We start from the raw sequence: 21497 nt of genomic DNA on the forward strand, positions 1-21497 counted from the left end.
TGTCCTTGGCGGTTTTCTTCCTTATTGGATGGGTTAGTGGGTCTGATTTCCCCCCCACGATCTGATGCTTGCCCCGGAAGTTCCCCGCATAGTGGTGGAGATCGTGTTCTTCAACTGCTTCAACTGCTTATTGGCCACGTACTTGGCCATCGTGGTGAGAAGCTGACTTAGTTAATGCTGCACGTGTTAAATATGCCTGTGTTTGTAGCAACGGTTGCCAGTGTCCCTTTGTCGAATTCGACTACTCTTCTAACTTGCCGTTTTTTCTTAATTCTTTTGATCCATACTCGACTGCCTCATGCGTTTTGGGCCAAACATTCATGCGTTTTGGGCCAAATATTTTGGGCCAACACCAACACATTAATTTTGGTGTGGTTCTCCGCAGTTGGGGATCACATGGAGTAGTCGGACATAGAGGTCTAGAGAATGTCATTTTGGGCTGACTACTTCCTCCTGTTATTGTAATATATTTGGAACTAATAATGCTTCTGAAAACTGGTAGACTATTACCTTCGGGCTTACATTTCAGATACTTGAGATTGTAAATATAATGCTAAGTTAGGTATTACGTCTGGTGGATAACTTTTACCACGAAAAGGAACAGAAGACAGATCCTTAGTTGAATCCAATTCTATTTGCTAGGGTTGTAAGTTGTATTCTTCTGTTGTTACCTTCGAGCACTTGTCTTGTTCAAGGTTGGATGTAAACTTATTTACAGTTGGAAGTATGCATGACATGTTTTAGAAATGCTTTGAAAACACAAAAAAATACTCGCATTTATGAATCCTTTTTGGAAAGCATTGCATATTTATTTGAGAAAGGTTAGTATCGTGACTCCTGAAAGTCGGGGTGTTACAATAACAAAAGTTCGAACGTTGTATCAATGTTATATGCTGGGAGAAACGATGATAGTTTTTTGAACCAGATTAGTCTTACCCTTGAAAGGCGTGGGGACACATTTAAAGACCAAATTTTTTTTAGTGATTTTTAAAGGACATGACACAAGCCTATACAAAAAAATTGACATGACACAATTTGATTGGTGAGGCATCATATTTAACACCAAAATGATGACATAAATTTCATTATGTGTCATATCTAGAAATTATGACTTGTCACGAGAACATATAAATATAAATTTGTAACATTAAGAACATGATATATTACTATTAAAAGTTTAAAATACATAATAATTTTTATCTAGGAGTTTTTATATATTAGTTACACTTTCAAACCTTTCTGAATCAAATTTCACAAATCTTATTTTCACGAATTGACTCAATATTTTATGAAGTGCTTGAGGTTGAAGAGGATATGATTTCTCTTTTGTTCTTTGTTTTTGGTTGAAATTTTCATGAGTAAAAAACATTGAGCTTTTTACTGAAAATAAAAGTATAACATGAGATAATTATTTTGTAGGGGTAATTAAACACTCACTATTATAATGACACAATATATGATATATAACATTTTGATTTATATTAGCAACATTTTATTAAAAAACATAAATTTACCTAAATGCCTACAAAGAGTATGAAGCTTAGCAATTGGAACTTGAGAAAAAGATAAAATTTTGAAGGTGCTGCCTAATGTGGCCTTTAATAATAAAATATAGAAATTCTAACTCATTTATCTTTAATATGATTTGATGATGAGTTATTTAACCCAAACTTTCTCATGAATCATTTAGATTTGAACTATGTTCATTACCAAGTGAATTACTACTCATCCCCTCTAACTTTTACTTGGCATATCTAGTTACAAGATTATGTTTGCTGGTGGAGCAGGGGCCAACACCTAATTCTGTCCCATTTCTTCTTTATCTCAATGGTGGAACCACCCACAACTTGGGCAAGGAGATCCAACTCCTTTGCAAACTTCCAATACCAATGAGTGTGAAGCCCATTGTATCCTTGTAGCATACCATAGTTATATGCCCACAGAACTAGAACATAGTGCCATCAGGTCTCAGGATTATAGTCTTGTGGCCAGTTACAAAAGGGTTAAAATTACAATCAACATAACATCTGAAATGACAAACTAATTAAGCTTAACAATTGACAGACTTAATAGCATAGTCAAACTCAAGACATCCCTTCGTATTATTAGAATGATATTGAAACACGTTAATCATCAGCTCAAAATTTCTCTGAATATCTAGCAAACCAAGCTCCGTTTACAGCAACACAGGCTAAGCTCCAAACAAAAGTTAGAATCTGAAACGGTATTCCCTTCTCAGGCAGCAGGAGATAACTCAACAAAAAAAGCAAAGAAAAACTGAGTAACGAGCTGAACCAAGAAAACACCAGATGATTTTATATTTCTTGAATGAAATAACAATCACCAAAAAGGTACTCATATTTTCGGCAAAGAAGTTGGCAGTTCTGCAGGACATCTGAACTTACCTGCCATATGAAAATAAAAGCTCTATTATTAATTCTATTGGCAATCTAAACGGATATCAACAAGTAATCCAATAATGTTATAGGATAGAGCACATAACAACCCTACCCTGATACCATTGTCTTATAATTTGTATCATTATCATTAAAAAAGTTAAATATAATCGTCACTTTAAATTAGAATCATGACTGTTGGGGTTAGTTAGTCTGCAATGAATATCTTATTTGGTTCAACTTCTAACTTTTAAGTGTCAACCCACAAAGATCTTTGTATAATTGATTTTGGCTATAAAATTAATTACATGAGGATTTCCAAACAATGCACTAAGATAAAATACAATTTCGAAATCTTCCTACAATTGATTCTAAAACAAAATCAATTATGGAGAGACTTTTGGGGCTAGAATTGATTATGGGAGTAGTATTTTAAATATTTGATTACAAAACAATATATAGTTTCCCCCCTTCTTTGAGCAGGGTAATTGGATAACCAATTTCTATACCTGAAGATATGTTGTCAACATTGTTGTTGTACTCAAATTAAAGTCTTTAACTGGTTCTCCGTTAACGAGAATCATTAAGTTTAGGGGTGGGAATAAGTCAGGTCGTTCGTAGGGGCCTATGACCTAACCTACCACAGGCACATGCCAGACCAGACCAAATTGGTAAATAGGCAAGGCTTAGACTTTTTGAAAAACCTATTTAGTTAAAAAGGTCAGGCTCAGGTCATTCAACAAGCCTTGTAAGCCTTATAGGCTAGCCTATTTAAGTAAATATGATTAGTATAAATATATTTTACCATTGATAATGTCTATATATTAGAAATTTGTCATATAAACAAAATTTATTGACATTTTTATATATTTAAGCAAATTGACTTATATAATGATTCAAAGTTATAAGTTTATTTAGAAATAGATATATGACGCATTTAAATACAATAATATGAAGTGTGATTTTAAATTGTCTCTCTGACTCTAAGAAACCAACATAATCTCATTTAGTTTCATCTCTTTATAAAACTTATAATATTATGAGTGTGATTGTTGAGAAAATTATTTCAGTATGTTTTAACCCATTGACTTATAAGTTTTATAACTTCTTTACATATAAGTTTTTTAGCAAGTGTAAAACTCTTATTGTGAAACGGACTTTTAAATAGGTTAACAGGGCAAGTCAGGCTTTCGGGCAGGCCAGGATAGACTCGAAAAAAAGTCTTTGACAGGCCACAGGCTCAGGCCTAAAAATTTTTAAACAAGGTAGACCTATTTAAACAAAAAAAAAAATTTAAACAGGGTAGACCTATTTAAACAAAACCTACTTATGCCCGGTCTATCCCCGCCCCTAATTAAGTTGCTTTCTAACTTGAGTATTCAGAGACTGCATTTTCATTGAATAGTTTCTCTAGTAAATTAGTTGATTAAGGTTTCAAGCATGTTTGTCTTCTCCACAATTCGTATTAGTAGGACAATGAATTTACACACACACAAACTGATCAATGATCATTGATTGGGAGTTTATGAAAGAATCAACGGTCAAAATTGAGAATGGAAAAAGATGCAGATGGTGCAGAAGAAGGCACAGGTCGTATTTTTCAAAACCCCAATTATGAAATCCCTTCTTATATACTTATATATATATATATATTTATATATATATATGGTGCTTGCTTTGCTGTGGTACCTTAATTTAAATGAGGGTACGGTACTTTTAATGATGTAAAACCTATTTATCTCCAATTTTTTAATTTTTAAAAGTCTCTAGCACCATCATTCATGACCATTTTAGTAGATTATCTCATTATTTTGTCGTTCGCCAGACACCAAATTACATATCTCACCCTTATTGTGGTCAATAACTCTCTTGTTTTTACATCGCATACATTTCCACTTCCACCACTAGATTTTGACTTGAAAAAAGCTGCAACAACCGGCATGACGTCTAAGATTCCAACAAAAGTTAAAAGGTCTAATCTTTTCTCTTTTTCTGTCCTTCAATTTCACAATTTTATTTAGTCGGGGTATCATACCCAAAAAAATTTCAGAGTCCCACAAAATTTACCTATGTATGCATGGGAGACTGAGACCTCAACAAACAAGTGGCCAGACTGAAACATACTGCAGTACATTACACAAAACCTGGTTGCCTACGTTGCCCCCTACTAACAATTCCACATGCCTAATTCACATCACACTTTGGTCCACGCCCTTAACCATGGTAATGGCTACTCTACTTTTCCACTTTCTCTGTCCATAGTCGAACACCAAGAGCTAATTGCTTTTAACCCTACTCTCTCCTTACCTGGCTAGCTACAAATATATTTGTTGCTTTTAGTACTGAGTAATTTATAACATAAAAATTCATCTCAAAATTAATTTCGTATGAAAAAATATTAGATAAACTCTTATGGTGAAGGTCAAACTCTATCTTTTGAAATTTGAAGTGAGGACTTTTATATTGTATCTTAAAAATTCTTTGAAATTTGAAGTGAGGAGTATGTAGTTATATTTCTATTATTATTTCTCTTAATTCACGTGTTATTTTTTTTGGTACATGGGAAAATTAAACGACTAAAGAGTTAGAGAATCCCTAGCCAAGAAGGGAGCGACCACACTAGGTGGGTCCACGAAATCCATTCGAGCACAATGCAAACGAGCACCTTCACCCGCAAGACAATCCGCTGGACCATTCGCCTCTCGCGGAATAAACCGGAGCTTGACTGTCCACTGTCTACTGAGGAGCAAGTGAATCCCTTGTAGTTCAGAGGCATGAACATGGTACCCATAGTTCTTATCCTGAAGAGCCTTCACGAGCTCTTTGCAATCTGTCTCACAGTAGAGAGCGCGAATGTTCCTGGCCCAAGCAAGCTTCAAACCTACCATCATAGCTCGAATCTCAGCAATCATGGGATCCCCTCCGACATCACCAGCATAGAATCCCAAAATCCAGGCTGTTGTGCTATCCCGGATTACCCCTCCGATTCCCATCCTGTTGTGTGTGCGACTGAACGCGCCATCAACTCTCAGCGAGTAGTAGCCTGGGGGGGAGGTAGCCACTTTGCCACCTGCATCATCCCATGGAATTCACGTGTTATTAATATATAAATGAGTTAGAGCATCTCCAATGGTAGTATTTAATGTTAAATACATACTCATATAAGTATCTATTACCATTGGAGTACATATTCAATTCCAACATGGCAAAAATGAGTATGTGGGAATAGATACTCCTCACTAGACTTGAAAGTTGAGCTTGTATTTATTACAAACACTTACAATTAATTAAAATGGAGATAAATAATAAAATATACAAATGTTATGTTTATGGTGGGATCCACTATAGAAACTTTTAAGAGTTGTTGGGTTGGAGTAAAAAGTTAGTAAAATAGGGTAGATGATGTGGCATTATGGAAAATTGAAAAAAATGATGTGTAGATATTCTAGTGAGTATGATGGATGTAGATACTCTTATGATACATAGACACATACATACTCATATCACACACTTCAATTTTCTTTTTATCACATATTCATGTCATAACTTTTATCTCTTCTCTTTCTTTCTCACTTTCAGTCGTTTACACTAATTGAGTTTAATTTTATCCAATTCTCTATATAAAGCTAATAATTATCAAGAGAAAAGCTAGACATAACTTGGATTTGAGTTAACCTCGTTTAAGGTGAATATTCAATTCAAATGAATGTAAAAAACTCAATCTAAACACACTCGAAAATTGAAATAGACAAAAAGCAAGGGTAAGATGATTCCAACAGCTTTTGAAGTTTTGATAAATATTTATTTTATTCTTAGTGTATGTTTGGTTTTGATATTGGTACTAACGCTAAAGTAATTTTACGTATTCCAAAATATCAATGTCATGTTGAATTAAAGTGGATAAGCATAATTTGACCACATCAAGTTCAACATGGATTAAGTTTAACGTAAAAATTAGAGAAGCATGATTTTACCGCATTAAGTTCAACGTGAAACCACATTGTATATAAATTGAAACATAGACTTATTACATGTGAAACACAATGAAAAACCACCTTAAGTCAAAACTGAGGTATACATCCAAGAAGTAGTTTTTATTAGGGTTGTCAATAGCGGGCAATTGTGGCGCAATCGCGACGGAACATATGTTGGGCGCGACGCATGAGGCTATAGTAGTGCAGAAATCACGTCAAGGTGGTAGCGGGGGAGATCACGACGAAAATTGCGTGTGGTTGAGCGCTATAACGACGCGAGGAAGAAAGAGGGATAAAAAATCATACTTTTAGAACGAAAACCCCAAATTGCCCCCAGATTTAAACTTTTTAAAGGCATTTTGTGGTTTTCCTATCTTTAGTAAAACCTGCGTTTCATTCCAGTGCAATGAAAACCATACGCTCCGTGCGAAAATCCCAAATTACCCCCAAATTTAAGCATTCGTTCAAATTTTTAAGATTAATTGAAATTGTGCGTTTTATCCTTCTTCAACCATCAGCCTATGTGATCTCCTTTTTTTTTCATGATGAAAATTGCTCCTTCCAGCCTCCTCCTTCTTCAGTCTAGCGGCCATAGCACTACACGCTATAACGTTTTTTGGGTTTACCGCTACGCGACACTATTAACGACACTAGTTTTTGTCACTTTGTATTTAGTTATTTTTTCAACTACATGGTGAGTTGAAAATGGTGTTTACTTTTATAGGAGACTTCTTCAATACCCTCGTTATATGGTACACGACTGATGCGATTTGATGTGTACCAATAGGGGACTGACACCTGACAACTTATTTAAATATTTGTTTCATTTTAAAACATATACGGAAAAAAAAGGAGAAAAAGACACTTAAATGTCATTGGTCCACGTCACTTGTTGTATTATACCCCAACTAAGTGTTGTGGTATCCTTTTATAACATCAACATAATCTAGATTCTGGTCAAAGATATCGTTCTACTTGCTTTTATAGCATGTAGAGATAACAGAGAGAGAGAGACAGAGAGGGGTTTTCATTTGGAAGAAGAAGGAATCATCCGTCTATCCTATCTATCACATAAAAAGAGTTTACTATCAACAGAGAGCTGAAGGATTGAAGATGCGGTTTTCATGATCCTCTGGTATTAAGAATCACTGAAAGTGAAAAATATACTGATGATTTAGCAAGTATTTTCTAATTTCTATCACTGAAGTTTGTTGTTTTTTGAGAGACAAGTGTTTTTATTTATTTATGGGGAAGAAGAAGCGACAGAAAATGAAGGAACTTTCAGTAGCTATAGCTGAGTCTGCAGCATCAAAAGAAGGAGGTGATACCAAGCAGCAAGAATCACAACCTCAGGCTCCTAGAAAAAGAGGCAGGCCTCGAAAGGTTGTTAGGGAAGAGGGAAAATTAGTAGAAACGACCATGGATGAAGCAGCAGCAGCTTCCACAGCAACACAAAGCATCATGAACATGGAGAAGAAAGAAGAAGAAGAAGAAGAAGAAGAACATGAAGCATCAGCAAAGGAAGAAGAAGATATTCAACTTCCAAAAAGGGAGCCATCGAGAAGCAGGGCCAGGAGGAAAAGCAAACCCAGAAAAAGCACTTGAAAATCATTACTTTTTTATTTTCCCCTTCTTCTCTTGTTATAATTTCTTCCCTTTCCAAGAACAAAAAAAAAAAAGAATTTGTTGAGGTTCATCGGTTTGACATCAAAGTCTTAATATTATTTGGTAATACAGGTTCTTAGTTTATCTATATATCTATCTAGCTCCTCTGAGTTCAATTAATTGCTTGCTTCTTTCGTTTAACTAGTTACTTAATAGTTAGTTTGAACAATTTGAATATAATGTTTGGTTCTCATGCAGAAACAAGGTTAGGATTGATCTTATAGGCTTTGCTGTACATCTAAATGTATCGTGAATTCGTGATTGATTGTTAGAAATATCTCCCAGAATATTGACATTTTTCTGCTACAATCGCTAAACAATTACTAGATATTACAATCAGTTTGATGAGACATGTTGTTCAATTAACATGAGTTTACTTCGTTTGTCACAAGCAGTTACTAGTTTAATTATTTCTCCCATTCTACACACTACACCGCTAGTAATTAAGCTGCTTCTCTATGTTGTTGTGCTGTTATTACGAAGAAATCAGAAAGTGGAGAAGGAGTGAAGCATGTCGTAGCTGCCATATAGAACCAATGGATGATAGGGATGGTGCCACTTGATGAGGGTCATGACCTACGCGAAGATCGCCTACTTGGTTGGATTGGGAGGATGCGATGATGTGATGCATGCCAACTTTTGCATTACTGCTGAAATGAAATCAGAATTGAAAGGACAACACGTCTTGCATTGCAATACCATCTGGCATTAGCTTTGTGGGTCTTTTATTATGATTACCATACTTTGATGATACCAAAACCTTTTCATTTACAATTTTGATTACGATCCACTTTCTTGAGGGTTAATTATCATTTTAGTCTCCGCAAACATGGTAAGGTTTGAGTTTAGTCACTCCTAAAGAAAAGTGGAAAAGTGGAGCATGAAGTTGAAGGTAACAAGTGGTCAAAGTCTTTAGTGACAGTGAAGAAGAGAGGGACTTAGGGGTTAATGATGGTTTCAACTTCCATCAAGGTGAGGCTGAAGTATTCTTGAATGAATAAATCAATAACATGATGATAAATGAAGATGATGAGGGTGGGACGGAAGATGGTCATGTTGTGGTGTTGTGGTGGTGGTGGCAGGGTAAAGGCTGACAAAGCTAATGAGGCACAACATGTCATTCCGGAGCCTCCTCACCACTGTCTGGAACTGTTGGGCCACCGCCCGCTTCATCCTCCTTACTTCTCGGAGTGAATCTCTGTATCCCACGATGTGTTTCATCTCTTGTTTCTTTTTTACTTTATTTTTTTCAAGAGACCACTAATGGGGGGAGGGGTATTTGGCTAATTTTTCCGAGGACAACAAATTGTTCTTCTTTCATTTTTTTCCGGCACATGAAATATAACATCTTATCCTTTTATCTTTTGTAGACTCTTACAAGTCTACAATTCAAGTCTACGGACCAAAAAATCATGAGTCTGGCAACCATGAATATAAAGTCATACAGGCAAACTTTTACTAGAAATTATGTACTGCTCTGCCTTCTCAACACAAATCTATGTTACTCTAAATGAATGAATTACTAATTCCTTAGGGACTCACTTTCAGAAATTTGATCAATTGTTGTTGGTGAGCCCGTTACAGAAGTAGCTGTAGAAATCGAATTAGTTGGTGTGTGTCCTTGAACTTCTAAACTTGAAGGCTTCGACAAATTTGCATCAGGAGCCTTTTCCTTAGAAGCATTCATGTTAACTTTTATCCTGCAATTGCAAGAGCTTGATCAAACTAGGAAAATGCTGTGTGTCACAAAAAGAAAAGAAACAAATGCACAATTGAAAACACATTTATAATCTTCAAGACATGGTTTTGTAATTTTTGAACATGTTCAGAAACACAGGCCAAAATTTTCAAATGCAGTCAGGGGTTGAAATGTGGTTTTGGTAGAAGCAACTCTATCTAGCTTTTGTTCAAGTGGATGAAATCCAAACATAAAATCACTGTACTTCAAACCATGTTTAACCAAACCAATTTCATAAAATACAAGTTATTCAAATTCACGGCAAGCGCTCAGCCAAACACACTAAACCAAATACCAAGGGACAGTTTGTCACCTCACCACAAAATGATCTAATTATACTTGTGGGATTCAAATGACAGTTAAGAGGGAACAGTTTCAAACTTACTTGTTATGAATATTGACATATTCATCAGTTTCATCTAGTATCTCCTCCTGAAATGCACACAGGTCCAAATGAAGATGGGTCAGCATATACAACTGAATTAACAGGCAATGGCAGCATGCATGCAACCAGTAGTTGCGTTCATATTAATCATGCACAATATATGAAGCGAAAAGCTCTTGCAAAATACAACCCATTCTAGAAATATGAAACACCTAGAAGAAATAGGAAATTAATCCTGCAGAAGTCAAATCATGTAATTCTTTCTTCAATACACTATAAATAGAGTAATTAATAATCAATCATCACATGTATGGACCAACTTCTTTTTCCTCAAAATTAATTCTAACACTCAGAAGTTACTCACAGAAGCTTCTCCCCAAAATTAATCAATTTTAGAAGGATTTCTAAACATGCACTTAGTGCACTTATGGTAGGAAGAATGGAGGGGGAGTTGTGTTGCCATTGCAGCAAAAACAAATGGTGAATATAGGAAAAAGAAACCAAAGGTGGACCTCATTATGGTGTCAGTCATCATTATTAAAAATTAGTGTATCAAAACATACTTACAGGACTTAAAAATGTGGAACCGAAACCACAGATTCTAACTAGAGTGGATTAAAGCATCTAACCTGAAGAAGCTCTTCGATGACATCCTCCATTGTAATAACACCAACCACCACTTCATTGGGTGGAAAAACTGGCAGGGGGGAATTATCTATGTCCATGATGCAATAAGAACAGCCTCTATGTCGCTTTTTAAAAGCAGGAGTTGCTGGTGGACTCTTTTTGACCTGTGAAATGCTGTCGGTCTTACAACTAGCAGTATCGTGTGACTCCAATTCAGCACCTATATTTGTGGCAAAAGTCAGGTGAAAAAGACCATCAAGAGTTTCACTAAGTAGATCAACCACAAAAGGTTCATGCGACTAAAGAATACAATTGAGGCAGATGGCTTAAAGATACACAAAAAACCATAAAAATGTGAAGTAAACACCACGTGGTGCTGAAAATGACCTTCACGGGAGGAAACAAAAATTGAATACAGTTGACAATTTCAGGTGCAAAAGCTTCATAAATAATCAGGAAGGTCAGCAAACAGGAAGAGTGATGAGTGATGACTCTACATCTCAAGGGAAATAAAGAGTAGATTATCATATCCAGCTTTATGAGTTTAACCAATAGCTAACCATACTCGATATTTCAAAAACCATGGTCTCAAATCTCAACAAAATGAAGTTTGTAATAGTTTTATTTAAATCTCTACCTTTACCCAAGGGTGTGTTTTTTCCGTTCTTACAGCTGTCCTTAAAATCAAGTTGTTCACCTTCTTTAATTTTTACAGGTGCTTCTTTATTCTCATTTACATCACTATACACAACTGCAATATGACTGTGACCCTTCTGAAATTCATTGAGTATATCATACAGAGGCATGTTCTCTGAAACACTGCAAGATGAAGGAGAAATCATGACTACCTTGTGATTATACAAGCATATCAACAAAAATACGCAAATAGACGCTAATGCTAATAGCCTAATACATATACCATCAAGTTCAGAGGTAAGGATAAATCATCTCATCTCATGTGTATAAAAAAAGAATTTACCGAGGAATTTTTCTGATGATCATTTTTCTTAGAGGAACTGCAGCTTTTGAATCAACCATGAAGAGATTTTTAACCTGCAAGTATAGAAGCAAACAAACAGTTAAATTACAATGAGTGGTGAGTCTGGCGACTGAATAGAAAGCACTGAAATTCCTTTTTTTCTAACAAGGTATCTCACAATTATTTCAGAGAAATTTGACACAAATGCTTTATTACATTACTGTATTCCCTTCACACAATAGCAGATCCATGATCTATCACCAAGTATATCATGAACAAACATGATAAGCAGGATATGGTATTAGGTTTTTTTGGAATATATGTACATAATGTGTAAAGCTTGAGTAGCACCCAGAAATTACTCGTTAGGATAAGTATGGTAACTATTGTTTATGTAGCTAAACCCACCAAAGCACAAAAGAAGATAGATAAATTTGAAACTTTGCATGATAGAATTTTCCCTAAGTGTCAAGTCATATCCAAGAACTTTGACGGAAGATTAATAATGAACATTTACATTACCATTGGAGCTATGAATCAATAATCCCATGCATTCACATACAAACTCTCAAAAGGAAGAAAAATTACCAGAACAAGCCCGATTATATTTGCTTTCTCCCCTGCATAAACTGGAACTCTACTATGACCCATCGTCATTATTGAGTTCAAGGTCTCCCTTCAGTGCAGACACAGGGAACAAGGTCATGACAAAAGAAGACACAAGCACGGAGGAGAGAATGATAAAGAATTCACAAACCCACAAATTAAGAGTTGCATCCAGATCAAGGGAAAATGCCTTTGATATGGGAGTCATAGCATCTTTAGCAGTTTTCTCAGTCAACTCAAGAGCACCAGCTATGATGGTTGTCTCATCATGTGTCAAGTCACCTCCTTTCCCAGCCTAGACAAGAAAACAAATATAAACCCATGCTAAGTTAGAGCTCAAAGCAGGGCACTGTTGAAAGAATTAGAGCATAGATGATATAATTTTATAACCCCACATCAAAATAGTGGAAATACTAACTATAGAAGTGCATCCTAATTATAGCATATGAATACAAAGGACCCGTTATACTAATTCCTCTCGAAGTTGGAATTCAAATCACCTACCTCGTTCCCATGAAAATTTACAAAAGTCTTGAGCTCAGCCCTCTTTAAAAGAGCAGCCTGTCCTTTACCCAACATCCAATCAAGAACCTAAAGAGTGTCACAATCTTAATCAGAGATCGTTTTATTTGTTTTTATAGCATCATAGTAACGATGACGGTACATAAACAAATACTCAGAGAGCAAGCTTTAAGCAAACCTTGCTGATGGGGTAAGCGAGGGGGTAGAAAACTACAAGAAGAACACGAACAAGCGGAGCTAGTTTCGCTCCAACAATCAACCCATATCGAGTACAGAGTGCTTGAGGCATTATCTGCAGGCAAGCAGCAATCATGGATACAACCTTACAAAGCTAATTATTCCTGACACTCAGAAGCTACTCAAAATCATGGATGGAACCTTATAGCATGTTTGGATCAGCTTCTTTTCCCTAGAATCAATTATGGCACTCTGATAGTCATAATCTACTCACATAAGATTCTCCCCATAATTGATTTTGACTTTAGAATCAATTGTCAGAAAGATTACCAAACATGAATGATGAATGAATCAAATCAAAATTTACCTCTCCAAAGACGAGGATGAGGGTGACCGACATCAAGACAGCTGCCCAGGAAGGAACAATAGAATCAAGGAAAATAGGAAGAGCCTGCAAGCAACAGAACAGCAGCACACAAGAAAACAATTCAATTAGATCAAAATTCTCAATGGAACATAAATAGCAACAGTAGTAGACTAGTAGTAATAGTAGGTAGTACCTCTAAGGCTAAGGAGTTTGCAATTAACAGAGTGCAAAGCAAAAGATGCTGATTCTTAACTACAGGGAAAATTTTGGCTGGGAAAGAAAGAGTAAGAGTGTGAAGTTAGTGAATTAATTACAAGTTTGGAGAAGAAGAAGGAATTGAGCAATTGAGAAAGAGAAAAAGGTACAAACAAGCATGGATGCGATCTTGAGGGCGACCGGATTTGATGAGAACTTCAAGGTCGACGAGGCCAAGAGACATGAGTCCAAGGGTGAGACCAGCCATTAGGCCTGAGAAGCAAACCAACCCCACAATCACCACCAGGTACAACCAGAACTGTGTGTCGCAGCACACCACCTTTGCCGCCATCTCGAGTTGTAGTTGTGTCAGAAACAAAGCACGATTAAGGTTCTTGAGCGAGGTTGTTGTTGTTCTAGCTGGCAAGTTTGGTCATGCGGTTTTTCTTTTCGCGTTTGGTTTGGTTTGGATTGGATGATGTTAACAGAGCAATAACATTGTAACAAGTAACACCCAATGCAAAAAATTGAGAATAATATTCATCAAACAATCCTTATTCCTTTTTTCTTTGCAGGCAAACACTGTCTAATTTTATTCTTTTTTGACGGCAACCACTGTCTATTCCATTGCATTCCTTAACTAAGATTTTCATGTAAGATAAATCCATTTTTTTCTAATATATTTTAACATGTTTAATATTATTTTTAGAACAATTTAAATTTTTTAAAGTTTTTTAACATGTTTTAGTTAAAAATTTTAACTAAATGAAAAATAAACTTTGGAATTTGGTAATTTTTATATAAAAAAGGATGTCAATAATATTTTTCTTGTACAATTGCAAAGCTGACTCGTCATTTCCCCTGTGCTTATTCCTATAACCTGTAATCATTTTTTTTATAGTAAATGTTAGTTGTTAATAATATTAGTAAATTAGTCATCTTCAAAGTTCGAACCCTGGACCCTTCGCCCTTCATCTCACTCAACCCTTATATACCTAACTCTTACCATTTGAGTTATCCTTCGGGAACTAATCACTAATCAGTATATAATGAAAAGTTAAAAAAATTACTTAAAATAAACTGACAATAATATAATACAGTATAATTGGATTATTGTGGCAGTGTCAGAGTTATAAGCATCAATTATTGCTCCTGTTTGGTGGGGCGCTGGTATTCTTCCTACGTGTAAACGACATGAACAATTATTTTCTTCAAGACATACTTTAGATCATCTCCATATTCCTTTTAATTGTAGAATGCTGATCCTAGAATCTTTCTCATGTTACAAACAAGAAAGAGGGGGAAAACAATGCTTTTTAAGTCTGATAGTTTATTAGTATATTGATGTTAGTTCCTAACTTCCTACAGTATAATTTTTTTACCAATTTGTGTTCTTTTAATGTTAACAATAGTCACATTTAATACTCAATGTTAATGAGATTCTATCCCCATATATTAGTTCTTATGTGGTGAAGTTTTTTCTGCTTTGATTCAAAAATAAATTGTTTCTTCTTCCTTACATGGTATTAAGATTACTTGATCTGCAGCAGTAATTTCTCATCTTTTGTTTGCATATGACAGTGTTTTATTTGCCTGAGCCTCGTTTTCGAAAGCAAAATGTATTTTAAACATTCTAGCAACCTACGAACGGGCTTCTGGGCAGAAGATCAACTTGGATAAGTCAATGCTCTCTATTAGCCGAAATGTGCTAGAGAATTGTTTCAATGATCTTAAACAGCTTTTGGGAGTAAAGGTCGTGGAGAGCTATGACAAGTATCTAGGCCTTCCAACAATTATTGGGAAGTCAAAAACCCATATTTTCAGGTATGTGAAGGAACGAGTTTGGAAGAAGTTGAAAGGTTGGAAAAATAGGACTTTATCTCGCGCTGGAAGAGAGGTTATGATAAAGGAGGCCGCGCAAGCAATACCATCCTATGTGATGTCGCATTTTCTACTACCTGATGGCCTTTGTCATGGGATTGAGGGTATGATCTCAAGGTTCTATTGGGGAGGAGATGCCTCCCGACAAAGCTTACACTAGATGAAGTGGGATAATCTTTGCCGGCCCAAATCTGATTTGGGGCTCGGCTTTTGTGACTTTAAGTCTTTCAACAAGGCTCTATAGTAGCAAAGAATTGGTGGAGAATAAACAATAACCCAAACTCTCTCCTTAGTAGAGTGTTCAAGGGTGTTTATTTCCTGAGAGGAAGCTTGTATGAGGCCAAAAAAAGGTTATAGCCCAAGCTATGCTTGGTCAAGTATTTTAAAGACGAGTAATTTTGTTGCCAAAGGTAGTGCTTGGCGAATTGGGGACGAGAAAAAGGTTCGAATTTGGCATGATAGCTGGTTGCCCCATGGCCTGCCTATTATTTTCTGCCATGATGTGGCTCATGAGCTCGGTTTGGAGAAGGTAGTAGAACTACTTTTGCTCGAAAGAAGATGATGGAATAAACAACTTGTGGAGTGGATCTTTTGTCCACATACAACAACGAGAATCTTGGTTGTTCCCTTTCCTCTTCACCAGCGTGAGGATACATTATTTTGGACAGGTATTCCGAGTGGGATTTATTGCATGAAGTTTGGGTATGAATTTTTGAGGCTCAAGGTGGCGGAAACGGCCACAGAAGGGTCATCAAGTGCGCGGTTTGGTACTGATTTCTGGCATAATTTCTGGAAGAGTAAGAGCTTGCCACAGTGTAAGGAAGTTGTGTTGAGAGCCTGCAATGGAGCTTTACCAGTTCAGGCATCATTAAGAACGAGATCCACTGTGTGGAGATGATGAGGAGACCATTGATCATGTTTTTAGATCTAGCTGTTTTGCTTCTGATATAGGTGTGAGGGTGGATGCTTCCATGATTTCATGTGTGAGGTGATGCATTTAGGAGATGATAGAGTCATGGCCTTGGTCCAAGACTTGATATACGCAGTGTGGGAGACAAGAAACAAGCTGGTTTTCGAGGGTACAACAACTTCTTGGCGTGACATAATTGATCGTGAACGGTCCCTTCGCAACCCAGCTTCGGCGATGGTGAATGCAACAGCTCGTTCTCAGCGCCCAGCGACCACATGGCTCCGTCCAGCAGCCGGTATCACCAAGGTGAACACAGACGCGATGTTGGATGGGGACAAATTAGCTAGCTTTGGCATGGTTGCTCGTGACAAAGATGGTGAAATCCTTGCAACAACATCCTCCTATCCCACTGTGGCCATGACAACAACTTTGGCAGAGGCACTGGCTCTAAGGTGGGCAATGATTTTGGCTTCCCAGTTGGGTTTCAGGCGAGTCCAGTTCGAAACGGATTCACTACAACTTTATCAAGCGTGGAATAAGCGGGAAGGAGATTCGTACGTGGCTACTGTAGTCCAGGATTGCTTTAGTTCTTGTCGTTATTTTGATTATGTTGAACTTTCTTTTATTCACAGGGAGGGGAATGTTTGTGCCCTTTACATGGCTCGGAATGCCTCATCTCTCAATGATGTTGTTTGGGTAGAGGAAGGACCTCCGGGCCTATTAAATCTGCTTCATGCTGACTTATTGGCTTCAGTGCCTACTTTTTAATAATATTTGATTCACGTTCAAAAAAAAAACATATCTTAGTCTTTACAAGTTTGATGATTTAAATTTATTAAGTGTTACTAAATAAAATATCCAAGTAAATAAATTTTTTATTGAATTTTTAAGTTTATTTATTAATTAAATTATTGTAAAATATTTAGAAATTTATTTTCTTTTGCATTTAATGCACTCGATTACAATAAGTACAGTAATATGATAAAAATAATTTTTTATTTAATTTAATTTATAGATGTGACACATTTTTAAACTTGTTTGATTGACAATAATGCATTAAAATTAAACTTATTTTTTAACTTTTTTGACCTGATAATATAAAACTTTTTTACACCGACATTCAAGCTTTTTTTTACATCGAAAAGATAAACTATAATCCACTAGACTTGACCTTTGGACCCCCCCTCCCCAACCTATATGTCCACCAATTCTTACCACTTGAGCTATCATTCGGAGACCGACATTCAAGCGTTCCACATAAGTTTAAACAATTACATGATTTAATATTTTAACTAGATTTATAATTTACTTTACATGATTAATATTTTAACTAGATTTATAATTTACTTCCAATTTTTTTTTAATATCAGCCAAATTTTTGCCAAATTTTCCTCTAAATATTTTATCCATAAACTTTCCCCTACCCAACCCATATTTACTTTTGAGCGTGACAAACAACAATAATACATATATTAAGATGTTACTGTAAAGCAGCTTTTACACCACTAGTAGTGCATACACATTTTTTGAAACTAAAAGACATTCATTAAGCAGAAATAGGCGCAGAGGCCATTAGTGGTGCATATACATTAAATCCACAAGTAATTGACCTAACCTAATAATTTTATTTGTCTTTGGGAATAATGCCAAGGCAACAGGGGTAACTGCAAGCAAGCCTTTAAAAATGAACAGCACTTAATTGTTGTTTTTATCCCAAGCTGAGAGGCACCCACATCTTCCAGTGGGAACCACAGAATGTCACTTTTGCACTTGAAAAAAAAAAGGACCTCAGTTAGGATATGTGATTGTGGTAGTCGTGGACTGCATTGTTACCTAGCCTTTCATTAAGGTCAAGAACCTGGATACGATTTAAGCATCCCTCAAGCATTGGTTCTGTGTGGCTCTCTTTCCTTATCCCAACCCCCAAACCTTCTAACCTCCTCTATATATAAATAACATGCATTATTTTCTTCAGAAACCTCTTAATCCCCTTACTCTGTGGTTACACACAACACAATCATGTCTGATCAAGTGAATGGCTTCTTGCCTGAGCTAAATCTTCCAGACTTGTTGCAGCACAGTGATGCTGTGAGACAGGTTCATGCAACTATTGAGAAGGAATGGGATTTCCTTCAAAGGTCTGCTTGCCAAACGGCTGCAGGGAGGGCTCTGTGGAAGCATGTCATCCATGATCCCCTAGCTGCCTTGCTGGCAGGGGAGACTTACCTGAGAAACATCCATGAGAAGATGAGGAAAGACCTTCTCAACAATGCGCATGAGATTTCTGGAGTGATTCTTGCTGTGAGAACCCTCTGGTTTGATTCAAGGCTGGAAGAAGCTCTCAGTTCCCCCAATGGGAGAGCGGCACAGGTTGTTCTCCTTGGTGCAGGTTTGTGGACACTAATTTACTGCACATGTTTATCATTTTGTCCAATCAGCTTTTATGTATATTGTAATTCACTAATTGGTCATCAGTTCTCATTTTCTTTCTCATTTTCCTGTGTCTAGCAAATAAGATTTTGGCATGTCTATCCTTATAAGCCATGTCAAAATTTCACTAGCGAGACAGGAAAAGAAATAGGAAATAGAACACAAGATTTTCATCCCTGCTAGCTGAGCTAAATAACATTCAGATTTTAAGTGAGCCAAATGTGGCTGCATCATTTTGTTGCCTCATATAAAACAACACTAAACCAGAAAATTGAGGACTTTTGGGTGAATGATGCCTTCAAGATCTTATTAAAAGATACATTAGCACAAATTCTTCTTGGTTTTGACAAACCATTGCTCATATGATCACTAGGCTAAGGCAGGGCAATTTTAGGCACTTTTGGACCACAAACCATCTAACAATTAGCTAAACATAATCAATGACATGACACTGACACCTGGTGCCTATTTATTCCCACATAAAAATAATTAACCCATAAACTAGTAACAGAAACATCTCTTAACTCAATCTTAAATCTTAATAAGAGATATTCAACACTCTTCATAATTGGTTTTGGCTATAGAATCATGACATGGTTGGAATAGCTTATTTTTCTCAGAATCAAGTTTGGCAAACAAATGCTACTCAAATAAGCTTATCTCAAAAATTGACTCTGCCATAGTCAATTGTAGAAGGATTTCTAAATATATTATCTTTTGTTACTGAACTTGCAACTTGTGATGTAGGAATGGACACGAGAGCATATCGTTTGAGTTTCTTAAAGGACAGTGATGTCTTTGAGGTTGACTTTTCAGAAGTCTTGGAGGTGAAAACCACCATTTTGCAAGCCGCTGAGGAATCAACCTACCACCGGCAGCACATTATGTCGAAAGCCAAGTCCTTAACAAGAGTGGCAGCTGACATAAGAGAAAATGACTGGATGGAAAAGCTTGAGGTTGCAGGTTTCTTGCCACAGAAGAGCACGGTTTGGATTCTAGAAGGCATCCTCTACTACCTAACCCAATCCCAGGCCATGCAAGTGCTGGGATATTTAGCTAACAATTGTGTCCTAACCCACACAGTCCTTATAGCAGACTTCATGAATAAGCCATCAACCACGCTGTCGAACTCTGCATTCCAATTTTACAGTGATTGGCCAGATCATCTATTACCATCAATGGGTTTTCCTCATGTAAAACTCTCACAAATTGGAGACCCAGATGCTCATTTTGGCCTCTTGAATGATCCATTGAATCTCTTTGACAAACTCCGTGGCTTGCCAAGGTCACTGCACACCAATCCAGACGATGGAACACCATGCTGTCGGTTGTACTTGGTGGAGGCTTCTGGTTCACCCGATCAGAGAGATGGGCATAAAGGGTCAATCACTCCGTCCTGATACGTACATCCTTGTCTCCAATTCACCTCTACTGGTAGTCTTGTCTTTTATGCAGCGCCATTGATTGTATCGTAGAATAATAGCAAGGAGATTGTAGTATTTTTTTTGGTTGTCGGAGATTACATATCTTTGAAATGGAAATTGTCTTAATAGTAGTTGGCCCATACCCATGTGCTGTCACTCGTACATTTGCTACACTATTCGTCTATTCCAGAAGGGGCAAATACCTATAAATAGACTTTGGTCTAACTTAATTATTCCAGTTCCAGCCATATTTTCTACTTCTTGGTGGAATAATCCCCTTTTACTGAAAAATGATGCAGATAAATAAAGTATACATTTATTAATATCTTTACATAATATTTCTTTAACTCATTTTCTTATACAAATTTTCTTTAACTTTCTTCTCCTAACTTAGTTGGACTACTATATAACTAACCACCAATTTGGTTAAATGCACTTTTGCGTACACGGTGGAAAACAAGTAAAAATCATGGTGGAGAACCACAAAAGATAAAAAAGTCCCCGAGTGTTAGCTCAAGTGATATGACCTATGAGACATAAGGGTGTGAGATGAATGATGAATAATCCATAATTCGAACCCTGAGGAGGACTAATTTACTAACATCACTAACAACTAACCTTTGCCTATAAAAAAACAAAAAATAAAAAATTACATGCACTTAACAGTGTAATTTTTTTATACATTATCAGTCAATCAGATTTCAAATAAGTGGGACAAATAGTAATTGGATGATAGTGTAAAAAATATTTAGAGTGTCATTTTGCATCAAAATCAAACTCATTCGTATCCCGATCATAATACCTAACCAGAAAACATGGAAAAGAAACATCAACAAAAATGAAGTTCGACTATAATCACACTAGCTATCATGGCCAGTTCATAATATAAATATAAATTAAAACACTAAAAATCTTTACTTTGACTACTCTTTTTTGTTGATTACAGCATATTCTCCAGACGGCTCCCACAAAGAACAAACATCCGACATAATTTGGGAAAGAAAAATGCTATGTTAATACTGCATCTTCACCCACATCTATAGTGAGAAAGATATAAAAGGGAGAAATGAGAGATTTGATGAGAAAAGAAGAGAGACATAAGGAAGAAAAAAGAGGTGGAACTGATATGGAAGAGAAAGTGGGTGTGTTTGTATCGAAGTTGTTTAGGAAAAATGGAAAAAAATTTTCTTGCTGATTTTAATGAGTCATTTCAGACCTTCC

At 36.3% G+C, this 21497-nt stretch overlaps 3 protein-coding genes across 4 annotated transcripts; 2 read left to right on the top strand and 1 right to left on the bottom strand.

Moving 5' to 3' along the window:
* Window positions 1-7344: 7344 nt before the first annotated feature.
* On the top strand, window positions 7345-8123 carry LOC130727728 (enhancer of translation termination 1-like). Its single transcript, XM_057578964.1, has one exon. It carries the CDS (start codon window positions 7616-7618, stop codon window positions 7973-7975), a length of 360 nt encoding a protein of 119 aa, XP_057434947.1. The 5' UTR covers window positions 7345-7615; the 3' UTR covers window positions 7976-8123.
* A 1199-nt stretch (window positions 8124-9322) lies between these two features.
* Window positions 9323-14150, bottom strand: LOC130727727 (DUF21 domain-containing protein At1g47330-like). 2 transcript variants are annotated; one of them, XM_057578962.1, is made up of 12 exons: window positions 13806-14143; window positions 13630-13706; window positions 13437-13520; window positions 13071-13184; window positions 12875-12961; window positions 12526-12665; window positions 12353-12440; window positions 11765-11838; window positions 11423-11604; window positions 10788-11005; window positions 10159-10205; window positions 9323-9735 (listed from the first exon to the last, which is right to left on the bottom strand). In XM_057578962.1, exons 1-12 carry the CDS (start codon window positions 13981-13983, stop codon window positions 9558-9560), a joined length of 1467 nt encoding a protein of 488 aa, XP_057434945.1. In that variant the 5' UTR covers window positions 13984-14143; the 3' UTR covers window positions 9323-9557. The 2 variants fall into 2 exon arrangements, with proteins under 2 accessions (XP_057434945.1, XP_057434946.1); XM_057578963.1 differs by lacking the exons at window positions 9323-9735; window positions 10159-10205; window positions 11423-11604 and having other exon boundaries at window positions 10964-11005; window positions 13806-14150.
* Window positions 14151-18259: 4109 nt separating this feature from the next.
* LOC130727729 (uncharacterized) lies at window positions 18260-20612 on the top strand. The gene is made up of 2 exons (XM_057578965.1): window positions 18260-18811; window positions 19600-20612. Exons 1-2 carry the CDS (start codon window positions 18442-18444, stop codon window positions 20250-20252), a joined length of 1023 nt encoding a protein of 340 aa, XP_057434948.1. The 5' UTR covers window positions 18260-18441; the 3' UTR covers window positions 20253-20612.
* Window positions 20613-21497: the final 885 nt, after the last annotated feature.

Source organism: Lotus japonicus, chromosome 1, assembly GCF_012489685.1.
Source record: "Lotus japonicus ecotype B-129 chromosome 1, LjGifu_v1.2".
NCBI classification, from domain to species: domain Eukaryota; kingdom Viridiplantae; phylum Streptophyta; class Magnoliopsida; order Fabales; family Fabaceae; genus Lotus; species Lotus japonicus.

Excerpts from the sequence above, each read along its gene's own strand:
- LOC130727729 (XM_057578965.1), top strand. The coding sequence starts at position 18,442 with ATGTCTGATCAAGTGAATGGCTTCTTGCCTGAGCTAAATCTTCCAGAC. Across the intron at positions 18,812-19,599 it reads GGTTGTTCTCCTTGGTGCAG|GAATGGACACGAGAGCATAT; the intron begins GTTTGTGGACAC and ends CTTGTGATGTAG.
- LOC130727727 (XM_057578962.1), bottom strand. The coding sequence starts at position 13,983 with ATGGCGGCAAAGGTGGTGTGCTGCGACACACAGTTCTGGTTGTACCTG. Across the intron at positions 11,839-12,352 it reads ATATAATCGGGCTTGTTCTG|GTTAAAAATCTCTTCATGGT; the intron begins GTAATTTTTCTT and ends CTATACTTGCAG. Across the intron at positions 11,006-11,422 it reads AAACACACCCTTGGGTAAAG|GTGCTGAATTGGAGTCACAC; the intron begins GTAGAGATTTAA and ends CCACAAATATAG.
- LOC130727728 (XM_057578964.1), top strand. The coding sequence starts at position 7,616 with ATGGGGAAGAAGAAGCGACAGAAAATGAAGGAACTTTCAGTAGCTATA.